The sequence below is a fragment of the Mauremys mutica genome, chromosome 2 (assembly GCF_020497125.1).
Source record: "Mauremys mutica isolate MM-2020 ecotype Southern chromosome 2, ASM2049712v1, whole genome shotgun sequence".
In the NCBI taxonomy this organism is placed as follows: Eukaryota; Metazoa; Chordata; order Testudines; family Geoemydidae; genus Mauremys; species Mauremys mutica.
In genome coordinates, this window is record NC_059073.1 from 176356414 (window position 1) to 176380021 (window position 23608).

The 23608-nt window shown below is 42.9% G+C and overlaps 1 protein-coding gene across 4 annotated transcripts in view; it reads left to right on the plus strand.

Moving 5' to 3' along the window:
* Positions 1 to 23608, plus strand: part of CTNNAL1 (catenin alpha like 1) — a 149682-nt gene that overhangs the window by 121914 nt on the left and 4160 nt on the right. For 3 of the 4 annotated variants that reach the window (XM_045003768.1, XM_045003764.1, XM_045003765.1), the window contains exons 12-17: positions 5300 to 5337; positions 18669 to 18719; positions 18824 to 18978; positions 21186 to 21234; positions 22658 to 22714; positions 22877 to 22996. In XM_045003768.1, coding sequence (XP_044859703.1) covers positions 5300 to 5337; positions 18669 to 18719; positions 18824 to 18978; positions 21186 to 21234; positions 22658 to 22714; positions 22877 to 22996 — 470 coding nt within the window. The remainder of the gene's footprint in view (positions 1 to 5299; positions 5338 to 18668; positions 18720 to 18823; positions 18979 to 21185; positions 21235 to 22657; positions 22715 to 22876; positions 22997 to 23608) is intronic. The other variant, XM_045003766.1, reaches the window with a different exon arrangement.

Here is a 23608-nt window from a genome sequence, read left to right on the forward strand (position 1 = left end):
GTTTCCATGCCAGATGAACTATGGGATGTATCTGTTGGTTTAGGCACCACTTCTACACAATGTAATGTCCTTTTGCAGAGCTACCTGGACTTGAGGGACCATCTGACTGCCTGCAGCTTTCAGATTTTGTATTTTATCCTCCCGGGTATTCCAGTATCTGTGGTTCCTGAAGTCAGTTTTTCAGTGAGCAGCCCAGACTTGAGTATCTGAAATCATTGTTAGTGGAGGTCGCATTCTTCAGGATGTTGCTCCATTGATTCTCCCAGTGGAAAGAATTGACACCTTTTGGGGTATCAGCAGCAGAAGAGATATGTTATCTACATTGGGGATGTATTATTGCACTAACTTATGCTTCAGGGCCTCATTCTTAGTCAAGCATAAGGAGTTGCATAAGTGCTTTAAGTCTTGAGGCCTATCAGTCTATTGAAAGACACCATGGTTGACATGTTACCTGTCAGCGTTTCTAGCCTTACATATTTTGGAGTACCTCTGTCCTCTGGTAGGAGTGCCTGCCTTGTATCAAATCCAAAACTATCTGAGTGAAGATGATTCTCTGAGTTAGGGTAATGCAGGATTTTTTTCCCTCAGTTAATCTCTTGGCCCAACTTTTTAAATAAATAGCAAGTTGTCCTCATGGAATGTTAGAACTTCTTGAGATTGGACTCTGACCAGCCAGTCATCTAGCTGTGGGTATACATATATGCCTTGCCTTCTGAGGTGGCCTTGTCATGGCATCAGTGTCCTTTTTGTTACTTTATACCCCATAGCTAGAGCTATATCTCAATAACCACACATGATGTAAGCATTCTGTTTTATTAACCATGTGTCACAAGGAAAACTTAACTTACAAAATTAGCTTTGTCTCTTGCACTTCTCTTAATTTCTTCTTTGAGTGCTTGCTCATGTCCATTCCATTGTAGGCGTGTGTGCTCGCCACATGCCCCAGTGCCAGAAGTTTTTCCCTTAGTGGTATCAGTAGGGGTTTGGCTCTGGTGCCCTCTGGAGTGGCACGCGTATGCACCAGTATAAGGGACGCTGCCGGTTCCCCCTTCCCTCACTTCCTTCTTACCGCCAGTGACGGTGCTGGAACATCTTGCCTCAGCAAGCTTTCCTATTTCAACTGTGCTTAGTAGCAAATTCATTGTATATAGTTGTTAAAGTTGTATAGTTCTCTTAGTGTTAAGTTAGAATTAGTTAGTCCCCTATGAAACTTAGCCTAGAGACAGGGCATGCCGTGGTCCCCGTGCGTCAAGCCTTGTGACTGCTGCAAAAAATCTGTGCCAGTCAGTGATCCCCCATAAAAGCTGCCTGAAGTGTTTAGGGAAACCCACATGAGCGACAAGTGTCACATTGCAAGAGCTTTAGGCTGCAGACCAAAAAGGAGCGGGCCATTGGTCTCCAAGCGCTCCTTATGAAGTCGGCCCTTGCACAGCCTCGGAGCCAGCGAGATCAGACTCTGCTCCAAGCACTGTGGCCTCGGTGCAGAGCGCGCTACCAGCACCGACCTCCAACCAGTGCTGATCCCCATCCTCAGTACAAGTTAAAAAGTAAAGAAAGGCTGGGAGAGGGCATTCTCCTACATCCCAGAAAGGGAAGGAGAGAGTGGGAGGAGAGCAAAGACCTGCACGGGGCAGCTCTTCCCCTCCAGATGTTAGCCACGCTCCAGCTCCCACTGAGCTGTCAAACCCACTTTCAGACCCCACCACCACCCCGGGAACTGGCAGAGGCACTCAGCACCTGGCAGTGCCATCCATGCTGGAGGCCTTTCACGCCACTAAGGACATAGTGTCTCTTTCAATGCTGCCCATGTTGGCTAGTAAGGTACCCTGTTCGAGAGGTAAACATGCCCTGGAACTCTTCCAGCGATCTCCATCAGCACGGCACCACTACCTGCTGCAGGGGGTGCCCCACCAGCGCTCGCCTGAACAGCGCCACCAGCCCCCGGATGCAGGTCAGTTTACCTGACAGAGTTACCAGCGTTGGTCCCTGGACTTTAGGCAGTGTTCCTCAGGGTCACGGTATCGATCGCTGGCGGTCTGGCACAGACCTGCAGAGGCACATCACCAGTCCCCAGAGCCCCAGTGTCAGGAGTGCCCGAGTCGGTCTCCCAGTCCTCGTCACCACTCCAGAGGGTCGAAGTGCCAGTCCCTGGAGCCCTGTCACCAGTCTCCGGATTGCGAGTACAGATCACTGCAAGCACATCAACAGTTTCCGAGATGTCTATCCTCTTGCTCCCACTCCCTGTGGAGCGGCACCATTCTCCAAGCATGAGGCGTCGATCACCAGGGTACCGTCACCAATCTGCTGAATGCCAGCACCGGTCACTGGAGTCATGGCACCAAGAGTCTTCATGTCTATACAGGTCCCCAGCAGAGGTCCGCGGAAAGAGCTGATGGGAATGGGATAGACAGGAGACCTTGGTACCGTCCTGGGCCCCTAGACAAGTCTCTGCCTCCTCAGGCTCCGACAGTGAGGAAGAAGACCTGCCTGCAGGCCAAGGTCACCCACCGAGAACGTCGGCATTCCCTTCCCAGTAGCCGCACAACCCCAGGGCCAGTGGCCGGCCCCCTGGTTTCCCCATCCATCACAAGGGCATCGGTTGATTTTAGGGGCATCCGAAAGACGGTCGGCAACAGTCTCCCACCCGCCCCCTGACATGGGCGAAGAGTTGGAGCAAGCTCCCCAGGGACAGCCAGCCTTGGCTGCGGCTCCCCTGACAGAAGCGGTAGAGTTGGCAGTCCCACCTGTACCTGCCTCCTCCTCATCTTCGCCCGATGAGGTGATAGCAGGACCTTCCCCCAGGGTGATGCAAGGGCCCACCAGGAGCTTTTGAAGAGTGTGACATCGAACCTGGGGAACATGAGCCTGCTTGTTGCTCTGAGAAGGAGATTTAGGAGGAAAACCCTCAGATGTTTGTGGGCCCTTCATAACTGATGGAAATAGAAGGGGGGAGTAAAACAATGATAGTGTGAACATACTTATCCTATGTTCCAGCTGACCTTTGGATTCACTGGTCGGATCCTTACTTGATGAATCTATCTTGCTTCCCGTTTCAGATGCCAGTGCCAATTTTAGATGCCTTGTCTTAACCCTTGGAGATGTGCTGGGAGCCAAAGAGGCTCTTGTTGATCCTGCGGAGAACCTGTGGCGCTGAGAGCCTCTGAACTTTGCTGCCAAGGCAATAAGACTACCCGGCGGCATTTTCTGCCTCTTTCCTTGCCCTCCAGATATAGGTCTTGCGTATGAAATAACATGAGGAGGACCATGCCTTTTCCAGAGAGTTGCATCTGAGACTCGAAAAACTGCTGGGCAAGAGGTATAACCTGTAGAGCTCGATCTCTTTTACTGGCAGGTGCACAAAAAAGCATCGTAAGGGCCTCAAATACTAGCTAAGTGTTTTCTCGCTAAAACTTCCTAAAATTACTCAAACTATAATAAAACAAATACTAACTATTTACAAATGCAAAAAGATTTTTTTTAGCTAGGTCTGGTGAAAGTCCAGGCATGCTTTCCAGATCTGTACTCTACTGCAGTTGGAAGGAATTGAGAGAGTTGTGTTGCCATTTCCTTATTTTTATACTTTGCAACCCTTATGGCTTCAAACATTCAAAAGACGTGTGGGCTTCCCCAAGTGGCACTGTTTCTAGAAGGTTCCACCAGTCTGCTGAACCATGGACACATCTCCTAATAGATGAAATGTACAGTGACCTCTTGGAGTGATTGGGGTTTGGGAACCCTCCCACAAGGTCTTCTAGTGTTTCCCACCTTCTAACCTTCACAAAATTATTTTTAACCAGAACTTTGGCAAGTTTTGACACTTCTCCTGTTGTTGTCTTTGTTCTTTTCATCTCAGTCTCCATGTTTTTGGGCCACCTCTTAGTACTTGCACCTCAAGTGAGCAGAGCTCTTTACTTTCTTGAAATGGATTCAAATTTTTATCTTCCCCTGAAGACACAGACCTTTGCAGGACACCTAAGGCCATGTGTCATGCAGAGGATCAGTACTTGAGGTGTCCTGTGAATATTCCTCTTCTCCCATTGTACTTTCTGTGAGCCAGGATGACATAGATGTATATTATTGTAGCCACATACCCATAGAACTAAAGACGTCTGTGCTGTCAGGGAGTAGCTTATTCGTCACTGTTTCTAGTTAAACAAGAGATACATCACAGCTCTTCTATCTTAGGATCAGAGTAAAAATTGAAGTTTAGTGGAATTTTGAAAAATATAGGTCCGCAGTAGCTGAATTTGCTATGCAAGGTTGTCAGCACATGGCACAGTCCCCCTTTTGTGACATGTTTCTCTGTGGGAAAGCTTTTTAGTTCACTTTGCTGTAGTTTAAATGTATTTTCATTTTTTTTCTCTCCGTCTGACTCTCTTGTTCAGTTGTAGTCAGAATGACTAAGGCACCTGACTTCTCAGGAAATAAAAGAAATAGTTCCAATAAAAAAATTCTAAAATTCTCTTAAACACGCAATTAAAATAGTTTTTTCTACAAAATATGTGGCATATACAGATATACATTAGTGCAGTGTATCATAAAGGTTTTATTGGCACTTATTTGGGCCAACCCTGCATGACTCACAGGGGGCTTCACTGCTACTGAGTGATGCAGCCATTCCAGATTCATGCCAGTAAAACATATCACAATACCATATGTTATGCATATGCCATATTTTAAGTGTGCCTGTGCACCCATGTTCATTACTTATTTTTATATTAAGATTTCAGTTTCTTGATTGTCTTTTTATTATTTCCAGGAGTGGGAAACCTGTGATGATGGTACCTTTTAAAGAAAGGAATTAGTTACTCATAATTCTTCTTTGTAGATATCATCTCGCAGGATTCCCACTCATGCACCCACCTCAGTTTGGGGTTCTGTTTTTGAGGCGAGGAGGTGTTTTTATTTATTTTTTTTCCATTCTTTTGCCTGCCTTCTCCTTGGGTTAGGTGGGGATGCTGTTGGTTTTTTGTTTGTTTTTTTTCAAGTAGTTCTGATTCCTGTGTATTTCAGAATTGACTGGAAGGGCCTAGAGGCACTAGAAGTCAGAATGGCGTGAAAGGGGAGGGGCTTATGCTCAGCTATCAGTGACTGAGGGTTAAAAATCTTAACAATAGGGGAATTCCTGGCTTGTCTGTCTCTGGAAGCACAAGATAAAGAGTGGAAATTCTGAGTGAACTTCAGAGAGGATTACAGATAAGTACGTTTCTTTTATACTTTAAAGTGAAGGGAGGGTGAAACTAGAAGTATTATGGTATTCATTAAAATCTGCATACAAATATTCTTATGTTGTTCGTAGGAGAGAAGCGTGCCTACCTATCACTTCCCAGGCCAGGGGTAAGTTTTGTGGGTTGTTACTTTTTTGTTGTTCTGTTGATAACTAATTGACCCCTACAACTTGCATATTGCTCGTGTATTAACTGCTTTGTAAAGATACAGACAATAAAACCTTGTTAATGCACACCTCGATTGTATGGCCCTTTGTGAGTTACTGGATTTTGTGAATTAGTAAATGAGTAAATATTTAAAAAAGCCAGGGTAATTCATCATAAAATATGCCTTTATTTACTTTACAATTCTAGCTTCATTTTAATTAATCATGGTTTGCAGTGTACAGAATGTCTGACTTTATTTTTATAAGCTGTACCACAGTACATTTATTATTACAGTATCATGACTGCACTGTAATATATTGTAAAAATAAGTTTTGTAACCTGACACCTCCCTACATTATTGTCTGAGCTAGTAACTCTTTTATTGAAGGAGAAATTGACTTGTTTGTGCATACTAGGAGGTGTCCATGCTAGCAAGGCTCTACTGTCTGTAAATAAAATTGTTTTTTCATTCAGACTTTGTCATTTTTGTATGTGTTAAATCAGTTTATTACTATGCTGCACAATAGGTCAACAGATCAATCTAGAGTATATAATGCACTAGTTTCTGAAAATATCCATCTGCTGGTAAACCATCTAGTAAGTCCTGTTCGTATTACTGTGATATAGTCATAAAAATAACAAAATAACATATTACATATTAGTCCTCACATGGGGGAAGGGAAATGATAATATTATCTCCAACTTTATTTTCTCTTTCCCTGAACCTCTTTCTAAACCTGTAGCATTGAGGAGTTGGTGGTATGGCATAATCACCTGTTCTTCTTCAGCCGCCTTTGAACAGTTCTGCAGCAGTTTCAGAAGCAATACTTTAACTGTTACTTTACCCTTAATGAAAAGGTATAATACCTTAAAGATAAAATTTGTTCATTCTTGAGCCTACTTATGGGCTTACTTGGGATTTAAGTGGTGCTATGCTGGGCCTTTTGCAAAGGGGTGACTGTCACCTTCTGGAAGTAGATAGATTGATTGAGGGGAGAAGACTAGAATTTTTTTGGTTAACTGCTTCAGTGACTACTGGTGTACAGTTTGTCCCCAGAAGAACTATCTATGTAGCCTTTGGTTTTGGGATATAAATCATACGTCTCTGCTGTCTTTGAAAGCTCTTGTTCATTTCCCTTTGATTCTCAGCTGGCGTTATAGAGCAGAGCATTGCAGCAGGGGAAAAGAGTTGAGAGGTCAAGAAAGAGTAAGGAGGTTGCATTGTTGAGAGTTGTGAAGATAAATTGACTCTTTCCTGTTGATTTACTAGCAGGGCTGTCCTTAGGATTTATGGGGCCCTATGCAGTATTATTAAACTGGTGCCCCATACCCGACGGCAGCCTGGGCTCGCAGCCCAGTGCGGGGGATGCACAAGGCAGGAAAGGATACCGAGCTGCCCGGCCCACCTCACAGTTCCCCACAGAGACCCCCGTACCCTCTCCCTCACGCAGAATGCGCAGCACCGGCACATTCAGCTCTCTAAATATGACCCCTGCCTAAGGACACTGCAGCACGCGCTGGGTGTGCGGGAGCTGACCCGCTCTTACCTGCTGTTATGGGTGGTGGGTAAAGCTGCCGCTTGGGGAGGCTAGCTCCCCAGCCCACCCCTTCTGCCTGTGGCCCCACCCATATTCCACCCTTGCTCTGCCCCAGGTCCCGTCCCCACTCTGCCCGGCTCTGCCCCTCCCCACTGTCTCCCTCCTCTCTTCCCTCCCCCTCCCTGCTCACTCCTTTCCAGCCAAATCCCTGAACCCAAATGAAGCAAATGACATTAGAAGGAAGTTGCAAAAGAGTGTTGTTTTTTTTCAAAAGAAAATGGAGCACGTTTTCCACTGCATGCCAGAAGATGAAGACTGGACATGCAGAAGGTATCTAATTAAAAGCACTAAATTTAGGAATAAAAATGTCAGTCACGGGTTTTTTGATATACCCTGAAGTTTGCCAGAGATTTATTTGCAAAAACTTTGTAGTAAGGGCAGGTCAGCTGTCCTGCTGAATACAACATTAAATATTATGGAATACATGATGCAGCTCTTCTGTTTTACATTTTCTTAATCAGTATTTCTAAGCTAATTTTATATTTTAAATGTACTCGTAAGCCTTCATAAAGTAATCATTCCAGATTACTACATATTTAACTCACTGAAACAAAGACATTATTTTAAATTAATCAGTCACAGAGGTTTAGTGTGTTCATAACAATGTTCATTGCTTTTAGAAAAAGGGAACACTAATTTACTTCGTGTGATCTCCATAACAATAGACATGTGTATGAAATTTCACCAACTTTAAAAAATATGTTTCTAAAGATTTTAGGCATAACAAAGGATTTTATGTCTTACTAAGGCACCGGTTTTGCTGGATGGTTCTCTTAAAACTAGTTCATCAAATAGTCAGAAGAGAAGAAAGGGAAACTCATTTGTCCAGCTATCTGGGAGGAAAGGGGTGTTTCCCTTCAAGAGCTAGCTTCTCTTCAACGGGGATGGGGGGAGAGGAGGAGAAAGAGATGGACAGAAAGGACAGGAAGACTTTGGAAGGAAGTTAAATTTAAAATTAAAATGTGTATTTTGGATGAGTGGTCTTTTGAAGGATTTATTTAAAAACGTATGTCTGAAGATACAAGTACTGCAGTAATGCACAACTGTTTGTTAGTAAATTCAGAAACTGACAATATATACCTGGGGGTTGGCAAATGCCTGTTAAATGGCTTCATTACCACTTGAATGGCCCTTTAACAGTTTCAATCTTGTGCTAATAGGGCTGGCAGGCTGGAGGCTTTTTCACTTTTAAGTTACTAGATCCCCTCAGGAGATAGTCACCAGGCTGGAGCAGCTAGCTGTGGGAGCCTGCAGGAAGGGTCAGAACAGGGATAGGAAGAGGCAGGGGGGGGTGGACACTAAGACCCAGGAGTGCGGCAAATTTCCGGGTGCCCTATGCAGCCGCCTATAACAGGACAGCCCTGTTCACTAGTCAGAATCCTAGTTCCCTCTGAGGCAGCTTTATATGTAAAAAGCTTGATATAGAAAGAAATTGAATAATCCTGGTTGGTTCCCCATTGCCGGCTCTGTACCCACACTGCTTGAGAACAAACACCAAACAGGCAAAAGTAGTATAAAGTGTAGGGAAGAAAAAAGTGTGTGTGGTTAGGGGAGGGGGAAAAAGCACTTAAAAAGGGGGATACGGGGAGGCGGAGTATAGAAATGCTGTAGAAAAGGAGGGAGATACAAAGACACACAAGATTGGGACAGATTCATAGCTCAAGTAGACCTGGTCAAACATTTTCCAACAGAGCAGTTTCCTGTTGGAAAATGCTGATTTGACAAAAACAAAATGTTTATGTTTCGCGGGAACACACTGAAACTGTCATGGGAAGTAGTCAGACGTTTTGTTCTTCAAGTGCTGGTCCCTATGTGTATTCCACACATGGGCATATGCACACCCTCTGCCTGAGTCTGGAAATTCTAACCAGTATGAAGTAGTTCTGCTCACGTTTCAGACTGAGGGCATAAGAGGCAATGTGGGCCAATGCCTCTCTAGTACCTTCTGACCACTGTATGGCCTGAGTTGGAATCCTTGTGTCCACAGATTTTTCCTGCTTTTATCCTTAGTAGTCTGCAAATAAATGTATAAATAATTTTTATATTAATAGAGTTAGTGTAAATAGTTATTTCCCTGTACCAGGGACTTCCTCGTCCTGATGTGGGACTATGCCGAGAGTCCCCGCATTCAAGAACAGTGTCTCCTGTCCTTGCTCCTTCTCTGAGCGATGATCACCAAAGCTGCCTCTACAGCTTGGGTGAGATGCATATTGCTGCGAATTGTGGCATTTGTCACTCGTTTCCGCCACAAACCTGCAAAGTTCATGAGCTTTGATTAAGGAAACACCTTAAGGAGAAGTCTGTGAGGCCTTACTCTGATCTGGGCCAGGGAGGCCACCTTGTATATCTGCCCCATTAAACAAGCAGCACTCCTTCAAGCACATACTTAGGAGTGGAGCCTACAGCAGCGAAGGCTAAGGTCTCTTCTGCCTGGGCTTCCCATGAGCAGAGGGAGCGCTCATATGGTCGGAAGGACAGATCCTCATTCAAATCTGCCCATAAAAGAAGGGATTTCTCCCCAAGCCCCTTCAGGATGGGTGAGTCTTTGTGTATGGATCGTGTTGGTCCAGGACCACAAAAGATCACCAGGCTGGAGGGTAAAGCGCACAAGGAAAAGGATCTGTCAATACCTTGGTGGTACCAGCTCCAAAACACAAGGACTGACATCTGTTGACTCCGTCCAGAAGTGCTGGACCTGGTTGTTCCTTGGTACCAGCCTGCCCTTGAAGGACTGCCCAACTTCCTGGAATGTATTGGAACTGTTGATCCTGACCATTAGAGTGCCCTGAACACCTGGTCATGTGGACACCTACGCTATGCCTCTTCATCCTGACACACACATGTTACTGATGCAGTTAAGTCTTCTGGTGTAACAAAGAACAATCCCCTCTCCAGCCCCTGGGCAAGAGCATCCACCCTCCATAAACATTGGCCCGAGCAGTGCAGACGGAGTTCTTAGATTCGGATGAGTTGGACACCCTAGCTGGTTCATCTCCTCATAGAGAGCTGAGTCCTGATAAACAGAGCTCTGAATGCCATCCTCCCAAATATGACTTCCCGGGGACCATTGCTACCCGATGCCATGGAGTCCCCCTTCCCCTCCCCCACATATGCATGGTTGATCCGTCTTTGTGGTGGCAGCCCAAATGAGATGTCAGGGTTACACAGTTTTCCGATATCTCAGCAATTGGCTCGTAGTAGGTCATTGCAGCCATGAGTTCAGATCAGCATCTTTGTTCTTTCTACATCTTCTAGAAGCACTGGGTGTCTGTTTAAACAAAGAAAAGTCTCTTTTAACACCCACACAGATGATAAACTTTATCAGAGTGACACTGGACTCCATTGCAAGTAGAGCTTTCCTCCTCGTGGAAAGATGCGTGGGAGATACTCAGCTCTATCCTGAGCTAGATATTCACTTAGTGGGGAACACCTCAATGGGATCGCTTCATGTCCCAAATGAACAGGAAGCTTCACATGTATTTCTCCAGAGGAGCTATAGGTCACAGCTTCCAGGACCATGCTCTCCTGTTGTCATGGACAGACAATCTCAGATATGCCTTTCCTCCCATTCCCCTGTTACCACAGGTCTTGAGAAACATACCTCAGAGGGATAGCTCAGTGGTTTGAGCATTGGCTTGCTAAACCCAGGGTTGTGAGTTCAATCCTTGAGGGGGCCGCTTAGGGGCAAAAATCTGTCTGGAGATTGGTCCTGCTTTGAGCAGGGGGTTGGACTAGATGACCTCCTGAGGTCCCTTCCAACCCTGATATTCTATGACAGGGCCAGAGTCATTCTTCTCATGCCCAGCTGGTCCTAATACTTTTGGTTCATGTAGCTCCTGAGAATGTCAAGCCATCCTCCTGTCGGGATCTGTCTCTTCCTTATTCTGGAAGGGGGCAGAATCAGCCACCCCAATCCATACCCTCTCAACCTCATGGCCTAGTGTTTTGGATGGGCATCAGAACGAGAACACTCTTGCTCAGCACCAGGCCAAGCTATTTTTACTCGAAGCAGGAAAGACTTAGAACCTGCTACTTAATAGGAGACGCTTGTCTACCTAGGCTCAGAATAAACCGCCGCCTCCAACTTCTGCAAATATGTTAGTTGTTTAAGATTATTTCCTGTTTTTAAAAAACTTAAGTCCTTCCATTGGCCCATCTTGCAGCCGTCAGTGCCTTCCTGACAGTGAGGTTTATGAAAGGCCAAGTCAGGACCTTTCTCTGCCAGTTGTAAAACCTACACCTGAATGTGACCTCAACCTCATATTATTAGCACTCACCAGGCCACCATTTGAACACGTGGTAACGTGCTCCATGTCGCACCTGTCTGTGAAAGTCATGTTTCTAGTTGCTATTTCCTCAACCAGAAGGGTGAGTGAGATGGGAGCCCTCCTGGCAGACCCACTGTATGCTGCTTTTCTCCTTTCATCTACATCCTAAATTCTTCTTCAGGGTTATTTCTGAAATCCACATCAACCAAACTATCCGCTTACCTATTTTATTCCTGAAGCCCCATGCTTCTGCTGAGGAGAGGCAACTTCATTCCCTCGACCTCAGATGCACCTTAGCATTCTGCAGAGGACCACATCTGTCAGAAAATCATTTAGGCTATTTCTTGCTATAGTGGAATAGACTTGAGAACAAGCTATATCCTCTCAGAGAATCTCCTAATGGAGTTCTGGTTACATCATCATGTGCGATGAATTAGCACATTTCCCTCTGCCTGAGGTAAGAGCACATTCCACAAGAGCATAAGCTGCCTTTACAGCATCCCGGTAGGAAGTACCCATACTGGACATATGCAGAGCGGCTACCCGAAGCTCCATTTACAAAACATTATGCGCTAGTTCAGGCATCCTCTCACCCCCCACCCCTCCAGTCTCAGCACTCCTTGTCAGTCACGCGCGTGTGGAATACACATAGGTGCCAGCACTCGAAGAAGAAATGGAGGTTGTTTACCAGTAACTGGAAGTTAGTCGAGACGTGTGCTCCCTATCTGTACTCCACTACCCGCCCTCTGTCCCCTCTGCTTCAGATCCTCCTTGATTCATGATTAGGTGGAGGAACTGGAGAGACTTCAGCCTGCACTTCCTCTTACATGCTTGGTCTGGAGCATGAGGAGGACTACTGAGTATGTGCAGGCCAATGGACCCTACTTGTTAGACTTTCCGGACTGGGGTGTATGGCATGCATGCGCACTCACATGTGGAATACAGTTAGGGACCACACATCTTGAAGAACTTCCAGTTACAGGTAAGTAACCTCTATTTTGAACTTTTTTACTTTTGTTCTTATTAATTGCAATATAAAAGTCAAAACATTTAAACTTTTAGATACATGACAAATTATAATAAATCAGAATGATGAAGTTGAAAGAAAATACTTTTGGAGTATTTCATTTAATGAAGAATTCTGAGATTTTGATGTTTCTGCCCAATTAAGGATGAAACCAAATTTCAAAATCTCAGAATTCCCACACGACAAATAGTTTTTTCAAGCAGCTGTAACCTGTACTAGAAGAGTATCACCACTATACACATGCTTCAGAAACCTGCCACCACCTTTCCCTTTGCAACTGATTGTATCTGTGCTAATAGGAGGAAATTATGGTCAATAACAGCTAGGCAGATATTTGTGAAACGTTAAGACTCCTACATAGCTAAAACATATAGGCAGTGGTATTTACAGGCAATGGAAATCTTGCATGAGAGACCCACATCTGAGAAGACTGCATCCTCCTTTAAGTAGCATGCTTGACCTGCATGTAGAGCATATTACTTGTGGCTTCTCTACACAGGGACACTCAGAAAAGTTAACACTAATTAAACAAAGGTGTGAAATGAAAGTGCATTAAACTGCTGTGTGGATGTTCTCGCTCGAAAGTAAAGAGGCCTTAGTTCGCTTAAGCTAAAGCAAACTATGTTCACTTTACTTCTGAATGAGAAATAGGTTGTAACACAAGTTGTACCTAAGGATTGGAGGCTGTCTGGGAAAGCAGTGACTCACAGAAGGACTTACAGTCATCACAGATAATCACCTCCACATTAGCAGTCAAAGCAATGCTGTGGCAAAAGGGGCTAATGCAATCCTTGGATGTATAAAAAGTGGGGAATATCCACTAGAAGCAGGGAAGGGATATTTCCGCTGTATACAGCAAGACCACTACTAGAACACTGTGTCCAGTTCTGGTGTCCATGTTTCAAGGAAGATATGAAAATACTAGAGAGAGTTCAAAGGAGGGCCACAAAAATTGATCTAGGAGCTAGAAAACAGGCCTTATGATGCGAGTCAAGAAGCTCAACTTATCAAAGAGAAAGTTGAGTGGTGACTTGATCGTTGTGTCTAAGTACGTACACGTGTAAAGGTTATCTGATATCAGGAGGGCTTTTCAACCTGGCTTACAAAGGCTTAACAAGATCCAGTGGCTGCAGGTTAAATAAAGTCGACTTTGAAATAAGACACAGTTTCATGGTTATGAGGGTAATTAAACATTGGAACAGTTTACTAGGGAGGTGGTAGATCCACTGTTGCTCAGTGCTTTTAAGACAGGATTAGATCTCTTTTAAAAAAATATATGCTTTAATACAGTGTCTGGGAGATATTCTATTACCTTTATGTGCAGAGGGTCAAGCTGGATGGTTGTGCAGGTCCCTTCTGGCCTTGAAATCTGTGAATCTGAATCCCCCTGCTCCTCCCCTTCCTTCAGGAGCCATAGGCAGAACAGGATTGCCTGCATTGCACTCTGCATACTCATAACACTTTCAGTTCTGTGTTAAGATAATCAAATCTCATGCTGTAGGGCTTCAACCAGTCATCTGCAGGTGTCAGGAAATAATTAGGGCTGTCAATTAATCGCAGTTAACTCACTCGATTAACTAAAAAAAAATTAATCACAATTAAAAAAAATTAATTGTGATTAATCACACTGTTAAACAATACACTACCAATTGAAATTTATTAAATATTTTGGATGTTTTTCTACAGTTTCAAATATATTGATTTCTATTACAACATAGAATACAAAGTGTACAGTGCTCACTTTATATTATTTTTATTACAAATATTTGCACAGTTAAAAATAATCAACAAAAGGAATACTATTTTTCAATTAACCTCATACAAGTACTGTAGTTCAATTTCTTTATCCTGAAAGCGTAACTTACAAATGCAGATTTTTTTCTTGTTACATAACTGCTCTCAAAAACAAAACAATGTAAAACTTTAGAGGCTACAAGTCCACTCAGTCCTACTTCTTGTTCAGCCAATAGCTAAGACAAACAAGTTTGTTTACATTTATGGGAGATAATGCTGCCCACTTCTTATTTTAAAACATCATAAGAAAGTGAGAACAGGCATTCACATGGCACTTCTGTAGCCGGCATTGTGAGGTATTTAAGTGCCAGATACGCTAAACATTTGTATGCCCCTTCATGCTTCGGCCACCATTCCAGAGGGACATGCTTCCATGCTGATGATGCTCATTAAAAAAAATTGCGACTGAACTCCTTGGGGGAGAACTGTATATTTTCGGTTCCGTTTTACCCACATTCTGCCATATATTTCATGTTAAAGCAGTCTCGGATGATGACTGATCACGTTTGTTTTAACAACACTTTCACAGCAGATTTAACAAAACACAAAGAACATACCAATGTGAGATTTCTAAAAATAGCTACAGCACTTGACCCAAGATTTAAGAATCTGAAGTTCCTTCCAAAATCTGAGAAGGACGAGGTGTAGAGCATGCTTTCAGAAGTTTTAAAAGAGCAACACTCAGAGGCGGAAACTATAGAACCCAAACCACCAAAAAAGAAAATCAACCTTCTGCTGGTGGCATCTGACTCAGATGATGAAAATGAACATGCATCGGTCCATTCTCTGGACCGTTATCGAGCAGAACCCATCATCACCATGGACGCATGTCCTATGGAGTGGTGGTTAAAGATGAAGGGACATATGAATCTTTAGTGCACCTGGCATGTAAATATATTCCGATGCTGGCTACAACAGTGCCATGCGAATGCGTGTTCTCACTTTCAGTGACATTGTACACTAGAAGCGGGCAGCATTATCTCTTGTAAATTGTAACCAAATTTGGTTGTTGGAGCGATTGGCTGAACAAGAAGTAGGACTGAGTGGACTTGTAGACTCTAAAGTTTTTTACATAGTTTTATTTTTCAATGCATAATTTATTTTTTACATAATTCTATGGTACTTGTATGAGGTGAATTGAAAAATACTATTTCTTTTGTTTTTTACAGTGCAAATATTTGTAATAAAAAATGAATATAAAGTTAGCACTATACACTGTATTCTGTGTTGTAATTGAAATCAATGTATTTGAAAATGTAGAAAATATCCAAAAATATTTAAATGGTATTCCATTATTGTTTAACAACGCGATTAATTGAGTTCATTTGTTTAATCGCTTGACAGCCCTAGAAATAATGTTTTTCCCTGATGCACAATTGGTTAGGTATATTCTGTGTTTTTTCACCTTTCTTAGAAGCATCAGAGATTGCCCATGGCTGGAAATGGGACACCAGATGCGTTGGATCAGTGGTACAGAGAATCCTCTTTGTAGATGCTTGACTGGTGTGTCTAGCTCACATGCTCAGGATCATACTTATTTGCCAGTGTTGGGGTCAGGAAGGAATTTTTACCCAAAGTCAGATTGCCAGGGACACTGGGTTTTGGTTTGGGTTTTTGCCTCCCTTTGCATCATAGAGCATGGTTTGCTTGCTGGGATCATGTGGACATTTCTCACCTAATGAATTCCCTGCCTTTACAGGGGTCTCAAGCATTGGTGGCACATTGGTCTCTCCTGTTCTTTCTAAGGCACATAGGTTAGCCTCCTGAGGATTGAATTCTTTAGTTAGACTGAATTATTTGGGCTTAATAAAGGGGTATCTGGGCAACAGTGAATGGGCTGTGATGTACAGGAGGTCAGACAAGAAGATCTAATGTTTCCTCTGGCCTTAAACTCTATGAAACAATGTAATTTAACTTCACACATTTAAATTGTAATAACTTTCCTGAGTCTCCCTGTGTAGATAAGCCCTTATAGATCAGACAGTGTCTGTAGAGCAGTGGTAGGCAACCTGCGGACTGTGGGCCACACATGGCCCATCAGGGTAATCTGCTGGCAGGCCGCGAGACAGTTTGTTTACATTGACTGTCCACCGGTATGGGCGCCCGCAGCTTCCAGTGGCCACAGTTTGCCATTCCCGGCCAATGGGAGCCACAGGAAGCGGCATGGGCCGCAGGGACATGCTGGCTGCCACTTCCCACAGCTCCCATTGGCTGGGAAGGTGAACCGCGGCCACTGGGAGTTGCGGGCAGCCGTGCCTGCGGACAGTCAATGTAAACAGACTGTCTCATGGCTCGCCAGCAGATTACTCTGATGGGCTGCGTGCGGCCCGCAGGCCACAGGTTGCCCACCACTGCTGTAAAAGCAGAAATCAGTGGTGAGCAACTTTCCTGACACCAAAGCCACACCGCTGTGCTATTCTCTGATGAAGATACTTTTTCTTTTATGCACTTATGGATGGCACATTGGGACCCAAATCTACAAAAATGTATCAATGCTTTTGTGTGCACTTGACATAGATATGCAGATACCTCTGTATGCTCAACGTTGGATGATGGCCTGGGTCCCCAAAGGTGGTACTTCAACAAGGTTACTGAAGCCAGCAAAATCCCCAGTGAGGAACAGTAACAGGAAATGAAAGTCATTCTTAATTGTTAGCATTGCTATTCAATGTAGTATTCTCCTATTTGCACATTTGTGTCAATTATCTTTAAGATAACATATATTTATTGGGAGAAGGCAGCCTATTCTGTTATGTAGTGCCATAAATAGCTCCTGCAGTAAGGGATCTCTATACTACCATAACCATGTCAGGAAAGAATTCAGTTGCAGAACTATGGTCCCTTTTAGAGCTAAAACATGGTTCTGTCTTTAATATAGGTAATGCTTAACTGTGTGTGATCTGTGTTTTTTGAACTGTGGTACATCCTAGCATATAGCAAAGCAGTAACATGGTTAAAGACTCCATGCATCTGAAGAAGTGGGGTTTTTACCCACAAAAGCTTATGCCCAAATAAATCTGTTAGTGTTTAAGGTGCCACCGGACTCCTCGTTGTTGTTGTTGTGGATACAGACTAACATGGCTACCCCCTGATACATGGTTAAAGGGCACAGTTAAAATGTATTCCTTGGCTCCAGCCGCATAAGCCTGCCTGCTGCTTATTGGCAACTTCCAGATAATGGCAACTTTTTGCTGCGAACCAAGAGGTCGATAAGAAGCAGTATCCACTGTACATATAAAATATATTACACGAAACAAACTTAACTGACATTCAGTACTATGAATGTGTAAATTCTTTGGTGGATCATTTGGTGCCAGTGCAATTCCCTCCTTGCCCCCAATTTCTAGTACATATGCAGAATTAGATCCGTTCTTTATAACTGTATTTTGGATAGACATTCATAGTTTATAATAAGCCTTCGGGAACTTTGGCAGGAACATCCATGAAAGTGAAATAACAGCGAGTGGCCAGTTGTGGCAGGCGAACAGTAATAATATTGCACTAGTGCCTAGAAACCTCAAGCACGATTGAGGCTGCATTGTGCGTAGATGCTTTACAGCAGTGGTTCCCAACTAGGGGTGCACCTACCCCTGGGGGTGCGCAGCGCTCTGCCGGGGGGTACGTCAACTCATCTAGATCAGTATTTCTCAACCTGATGGACGCGGGAAGGCTTTAGGGGGGTCGCAAGTGCAGAGCCCATCTCAGGGGGTGGCAAACAGGGCAATTGACGGGGTCCACATGCCACAGGAGGCTCCCTGAAGCTAAGTTACATGCCTCAGCCCCAGGTGGTGGGGTTCGGGCTTGAGGCCTCCTGAAGGAGGCACCGTAGTCTGGAAAGGTTCAGAACCATTGCTTTACAAAACACACACAGCCACATTCTGATACTACAGTGAAGAGCAGCGTAATTCATGATTGTCTTGAAGTCGGTAGGACCAGCCATGGAGTCAGGTTACTCAGCCTGAGCAAGGGTATCCTTATCTGGCCCATAGTAAGACATTTATAAAAGAGAGCAAATCCATGGAATGAGCAAAGCATCAGCTCCACTGAATGCTCCTGTGTTGGCCTCCAGCCATTACAGTCAATAAGGATCTGAGTGGCACAGGAGGAGGAGCAGCAGCCACTGGAAGCAGCATGCCCCTCCTGGGTTTGTGTGGATTTCAGTTTGGAAACCTGCCAAAGAGCTGATGATGAGTCAGCCAGTAGGTAGCTCCTCTTTATAGCTTCAAAATCACCCCTGAGAGGGTGATATAAAAAGGATGCAGCTATCCACAAGGACTACTGAGCGGGTCATGCTGCCCAGGGCTTTGGGGTCTGGGTGAATCTTTGGAAGTCTAAGGGGCAGAACCTCCTCGCTTTTCCTTGGACACAAATCCCACTCCCACAAGGAACGTGTCAGAAGAAACCCCAAGTAGGAAACAGTTTCCCATTCCTTGCACAGAAAAATCTCTCATATGGAGCATGTAGGCCTCTGTCTTAGTTACTAAAATCCCATTCTGCAAAGTACTTATCAAGATGACCTTATATTTTACTCTATGGCTTGTTACGAAATTGACTGCCTATACCTTTTATAAATCTTTTTCTTCAAATTATTTTTTGTTTGAAACAGAAGCATAATGCAAATCTGAAAGCATTAAAGCCAGTCAAACTTGATACTGAGGTAAGATGCTTCCCTCTATTTAGTATTGAACCTTTTAATTATTTGTTAATTTGTATAAAGAATGTAGTGAGTGGAAAAAAATGCAGTAAGTTTATCATGTACAGGAACAAGCAAAACTTGGAAAACTTGGATTAGAATTGCATTTGCTCACGTCTGATGTAGACTCTGAGACTGAGAAATGGGAGGACCAGGAGAATGAGATTGTGCGCCATGGACAAAGTATATCCAGCATGGCCCACTCCATGTACTTATTTACCAGGTAATTACTCTGAATACAGTTTAAAAAGGAAAAATGTATTTGTAGAACTTAAGAAACCAGAGACAGTTTTTGGCTTTATCAAGAAAGCAGAACATTATAGGGACCTATAATTGAGTTTCATCCATATGCCTCCTGATTTTATATTCTAGTGTATAATACTTCATCAGTAAACAGCTTGGTAAGCTTTTCTAAGTGCTGGACATGATTTTGTTGGCAAGCAGCTGTTTTTAGGACTTTCTGTGAAAGATTTTTTTTTTTAAAGAAACATACAATGAAATTTTCAAAGCTGACCAAGAGAGTTAGTCACACAACTCCCATTTGAAAGGCAAACAGTAATTGTGGGACTAACTCCCTTCGTCAGTTTTGAAAACTTCAATGCTTATGTTTTAAAAAAAAACAAAACACTGCCATTCAAATGTATTTTTGTAACAATTTTTAAAAAGCAAAAAAGTCACATGTTAAGGTTAATCCTTCTTTAACTTATTAAAAAAAAAGTTGCTACATTCTCTTTTTCAAAATTGTGAAAGCTGCAATTAAGGTTGCAGCAGGGTTTTCATAAGAACCTCATATTCCAATGTTTGTACCTTCAGCCCACTTAGTACAAACTCCTGCGTGGGTTCACATCCCCTTTTGTTTTAGGTGGGAGGGGACTTCTGATTAACAGTTACATTACTTGAAAGCTTTGTTCATACCCAGGACAAAAGTTTTGCCAACGCAAGCGGCAGTGTGAACATGGCTTTGTCAGCGGAGTGCTCCCCTGCCGCAAAGCTTATGCTGCTCACAGGGCTGGAAGTATTTTGTCGGCAAAAGTGCTAACAAAATACTGCAAAAGAGCATTCACGCTTGCTGCATAGTGTAGACAAGCCCCCAGTCTCAAAGAGGTTTGTGATTAGAGCTGTCACCAGTGCCTCTCACCATAACAGGGCAAAAGCATGACGGCTAATGGGAAGGAGTGTATAGAAATGGAAATGATTACATCCATGGTGAAAGCAAAACCCAAAGAGCTTAATGCATTCAGGGTAGGGGGACATAACTTCTATCTCAGAATACTAAAAGAACTGACATATGAAATTGCAAGTCCAGTAGCAAGGATTTTTAATCTGTCCAATCAGGGATGGTACCATATGACTGGAGAATAACAGACATAGTACCTATATTTAAGAAAAAGTTATCTGGACAACTACAGACTCATTAATCTGATCCCAATAGTGTGTAAGACCTCAGAACAAGACACGGAGGTAAATGGAAAATGGGTTTACCAAAGGGAAATTGTGCAAGACTAATATGATAGTTTTTTGTTTTTTTATAAGAACTGATTTTTAGTGTTTTGTTTTGATTTTTTTTAGATCAGAGAAATGTTAGATCTAATCTATCTGGACTTCGCTCAACCATTTAATACAGCACCATAGGGGAAATTATTAGTTAAACTGGAGAAGATAGGGATTAGTTTAAGAATGAAGGGTGTGACTGACTGGCTGTAGTGGAAATGTCAATAGGTTGTGCTGAAATTGGAACTATCTGGCTGGAAAGGTGGTTACTAGTGGAGTTCAAGGTTTGCTCTGGGGACACTGGCACAGAAAGGAGGGTGCTCATAAAATCTGATGAGACAAAGTTGGGAGACATCAATACAGAGGAGCATAGGAATATTACACAGGGAGAAGAGGATGACCTTGAGAACTGGAGTAATAGAAATGAGATGAGATTTAATAGTGCAAAGTGCAAGGTCAAGCACTTAGGGATTTATAACAAGAATTTCTGCTATATGCTGAGGGATATATATCAGGGAGGGTGAAAAACTTTTAAAGCTCAAGGACAATGTTGGCACAAGAAAAAATAGATATAAACTGTCCGTGAATAAATTTGAGCTGGAAATTAGAATGTTTCTGACCACTATAGAAGTGAGGTTCTGGAACAGCTTCACAATAGGAGTAGCGGAGGCAAACAACCTAATTGGTTTTAAGATGGAACTGGATCATTTGTGAAACAGATTACATGATGGGGGGTTGCCTCTGATAGCAGGGGACTGGACTCTGTGACCTTGGATGTTCCTTCCAGTCCTCTGTTCAGATAAGCAGACTGGCTATATATAATGGCTACATTTGGCCAAGTTCTAGGAGGAGAAAAAGCATGTAAACCATATTATGTAAAAAACAAGGGAACAGACTAAGCAGTCATCAGCTGTACATGGTATTTATTGTCTCTTTCAGAGGAGAAGGGCTGCTGAAGACTATCCAGGATTTATTTCACCAAGCAGAGGTAATTTATATTGAGAAAACAGGGACTAGCAAACTATCTAAGATGCTGTTAAGGGCCAGTTTGTGTTATTCTTGTATCTGAATTACAGAGCAATTTAAAGTTCTGCGGTTGGAGTCTTTAGCATTAAAAATTCCCAGACACCCCATAACCAAGATAGAATTTTTCCTGATAGCCAGCATACCTGCATTCAAGGAATTAGTTTGAGGGGCTACTATTGAAATATTAAGACAGTGTTCATCAAGCTTTGACGTTCTATAATTTGGATATTAGTTTGAGAGAGGTGTAAAATTTCTGTACAAATAAGTTTGTGAAGGGACTCTTGTTTATTAACTATTAATAGTCTGATACACCAGATTAATCCCAAGGAGGCATACAGAAGACTGTACTGCACCTTAAAAGGCCCCTTCACTTTCTGCAGGCTCAGGCACAGATTTCTCTGTTGTGTGATACTCAGCTCAGTTGTAACTGATGTTCCATCCTTCCCTGGGCGGCTTTCTTTTGAACAGGAGGAAGGGGGAAAGCAAAAGAATTTAAATAATAGAAAAGACAAGAAGGAATGCAAGAGAATATAGCATAAAAGGACATGGGATAGAAAATGAATTTTGGAGATGGCGGATGAGTGGGTAGTAGTGGCAACTATCAGGGCAACACATGGGAAGAAAGGAGCACCAGGAGGCATCCATTTACCAAATCCTTGCATGGGACTTCAACAAAGAAAATTTGAGAACGACTGAGTTAAAATGAAACCTCATCACTCTGCATCCATATTCTGAATCTTTGCAGGGAAAGCAATTTTTTTAATCTGAGAAAATGTTGTTTTGTCCTGTATCGTGTAATTTCAAAATTGCCTGAAAAATGCAGGCAGATGTATATAATTTTAAATGTTTCCAGAGCATGGAAAAGAAATATTTCCCGCGGCCTTTAATTTTCTAGCACATCGCTTTGTTGTAATACTAAGTAGTAGTCTGTTGCAATGGTTCTCAACCAGCTGTATGTGTACCCCTGCAGGTACATCAACTCATCTAGATATTTGCCTAGTTTTACAACAGGCTACATAAAAATCACTAGCAAAGTCAGTACAAACTAAAATTTCACACAGACAATGATTTGTGTATAGTACTCTATACTGTAGACTGAAATGTCAGTACAGTATTTTTATTCCAATTGATTTATTTTATAATTATATAGTGAAAATAAGCATTTTCCCATTAATAGTGTGCTGTGATACGTTTGTAGTTTTGTGTCTGATTTTGTCAGCAAGTAGTTTTTAAGTGAGGTGTAACTTGGGGACACGCAAGACAAATCAAACTCCTGAAAGGGGTACAGTAGCCTGGAAAGGTTGAGAGCCACAGGTCTATTGTTCTTAAAACTATCCAATGTATTTGCAAAATAAACAACGCTGAATAACTTTTTTCTGTGTCAGGTTTTTGCTACAGAGGGCATAAAGCTTGCTTCAGTTCTCACTGCCTTTTCTAATCAGGTAATGTATGACTAATAAATGGTAAAAGGGATTATTTACTTCCCCGCTTTATTACACTTACGATTGCCTGGAAGCTTGGGGTCGCTGGTGTTCCTTGTAACTTACGTATATATTCTGTGGTGGTAACACTGAATGATTTTAACGCCTTAAAATGTATTTCAGCTAGAAGATGATGACAAACCTTTGCTTTTGTTGGAGATTGACAAGCTGATGCCTGTGTGCCAGCAGCTTCAGATAACAGCTAAAACCACTGTTCAGGGGAAAAATGCTACTTTTACGAAGGTAAGATTTTAAAAGAAAAATACAAATGTTCTAGGAGAAGCATCCAAGCCTTGTTCTGAAATCTCATTTACTTGCCTACTTCAGCTGTTCGCACAAAAAACAGAACTGCTGATTTAAATCTGGTCCACTCTAGCAGGGATTTTTCTTTTATCACAAAACAGTCCTGAGTGCTGATGAGAATGTAGAACTTTGTGATCTCCCACACAAGGATATCAGCTCTGTCCCACTAATTCCTCAGTTGTGCTGTCTTGCCCAGAATGAACAGTTCTTCTTATATTCAGTTTTTCCAATAATATGGTGGTGTCTAAAGTGGTGTCAGAATTCCATCTTAAGTTTACTTACCTGTGTTTTTCTCCAGCTCTCAAATGCAGATTGCGTCTTCATTCATGGAATAAGAGACAATGCTTGGCATTTTACCTGGAAAGAACTAAGCCAGTGCCTTTATGGCCTTGTCTTTTTGTTTCCTTTGCAGATCAGATGAAGGGTTAAGCACTCTCTACACGCATGATTTCCAGCTGGCTAACAGCCTATGTTACAACAACTTATGGGATAGCTCAGACTTCGCCTCCATTTGATGAGGGCTTAGGCAACCTCCGTCACATTTGAGTGACG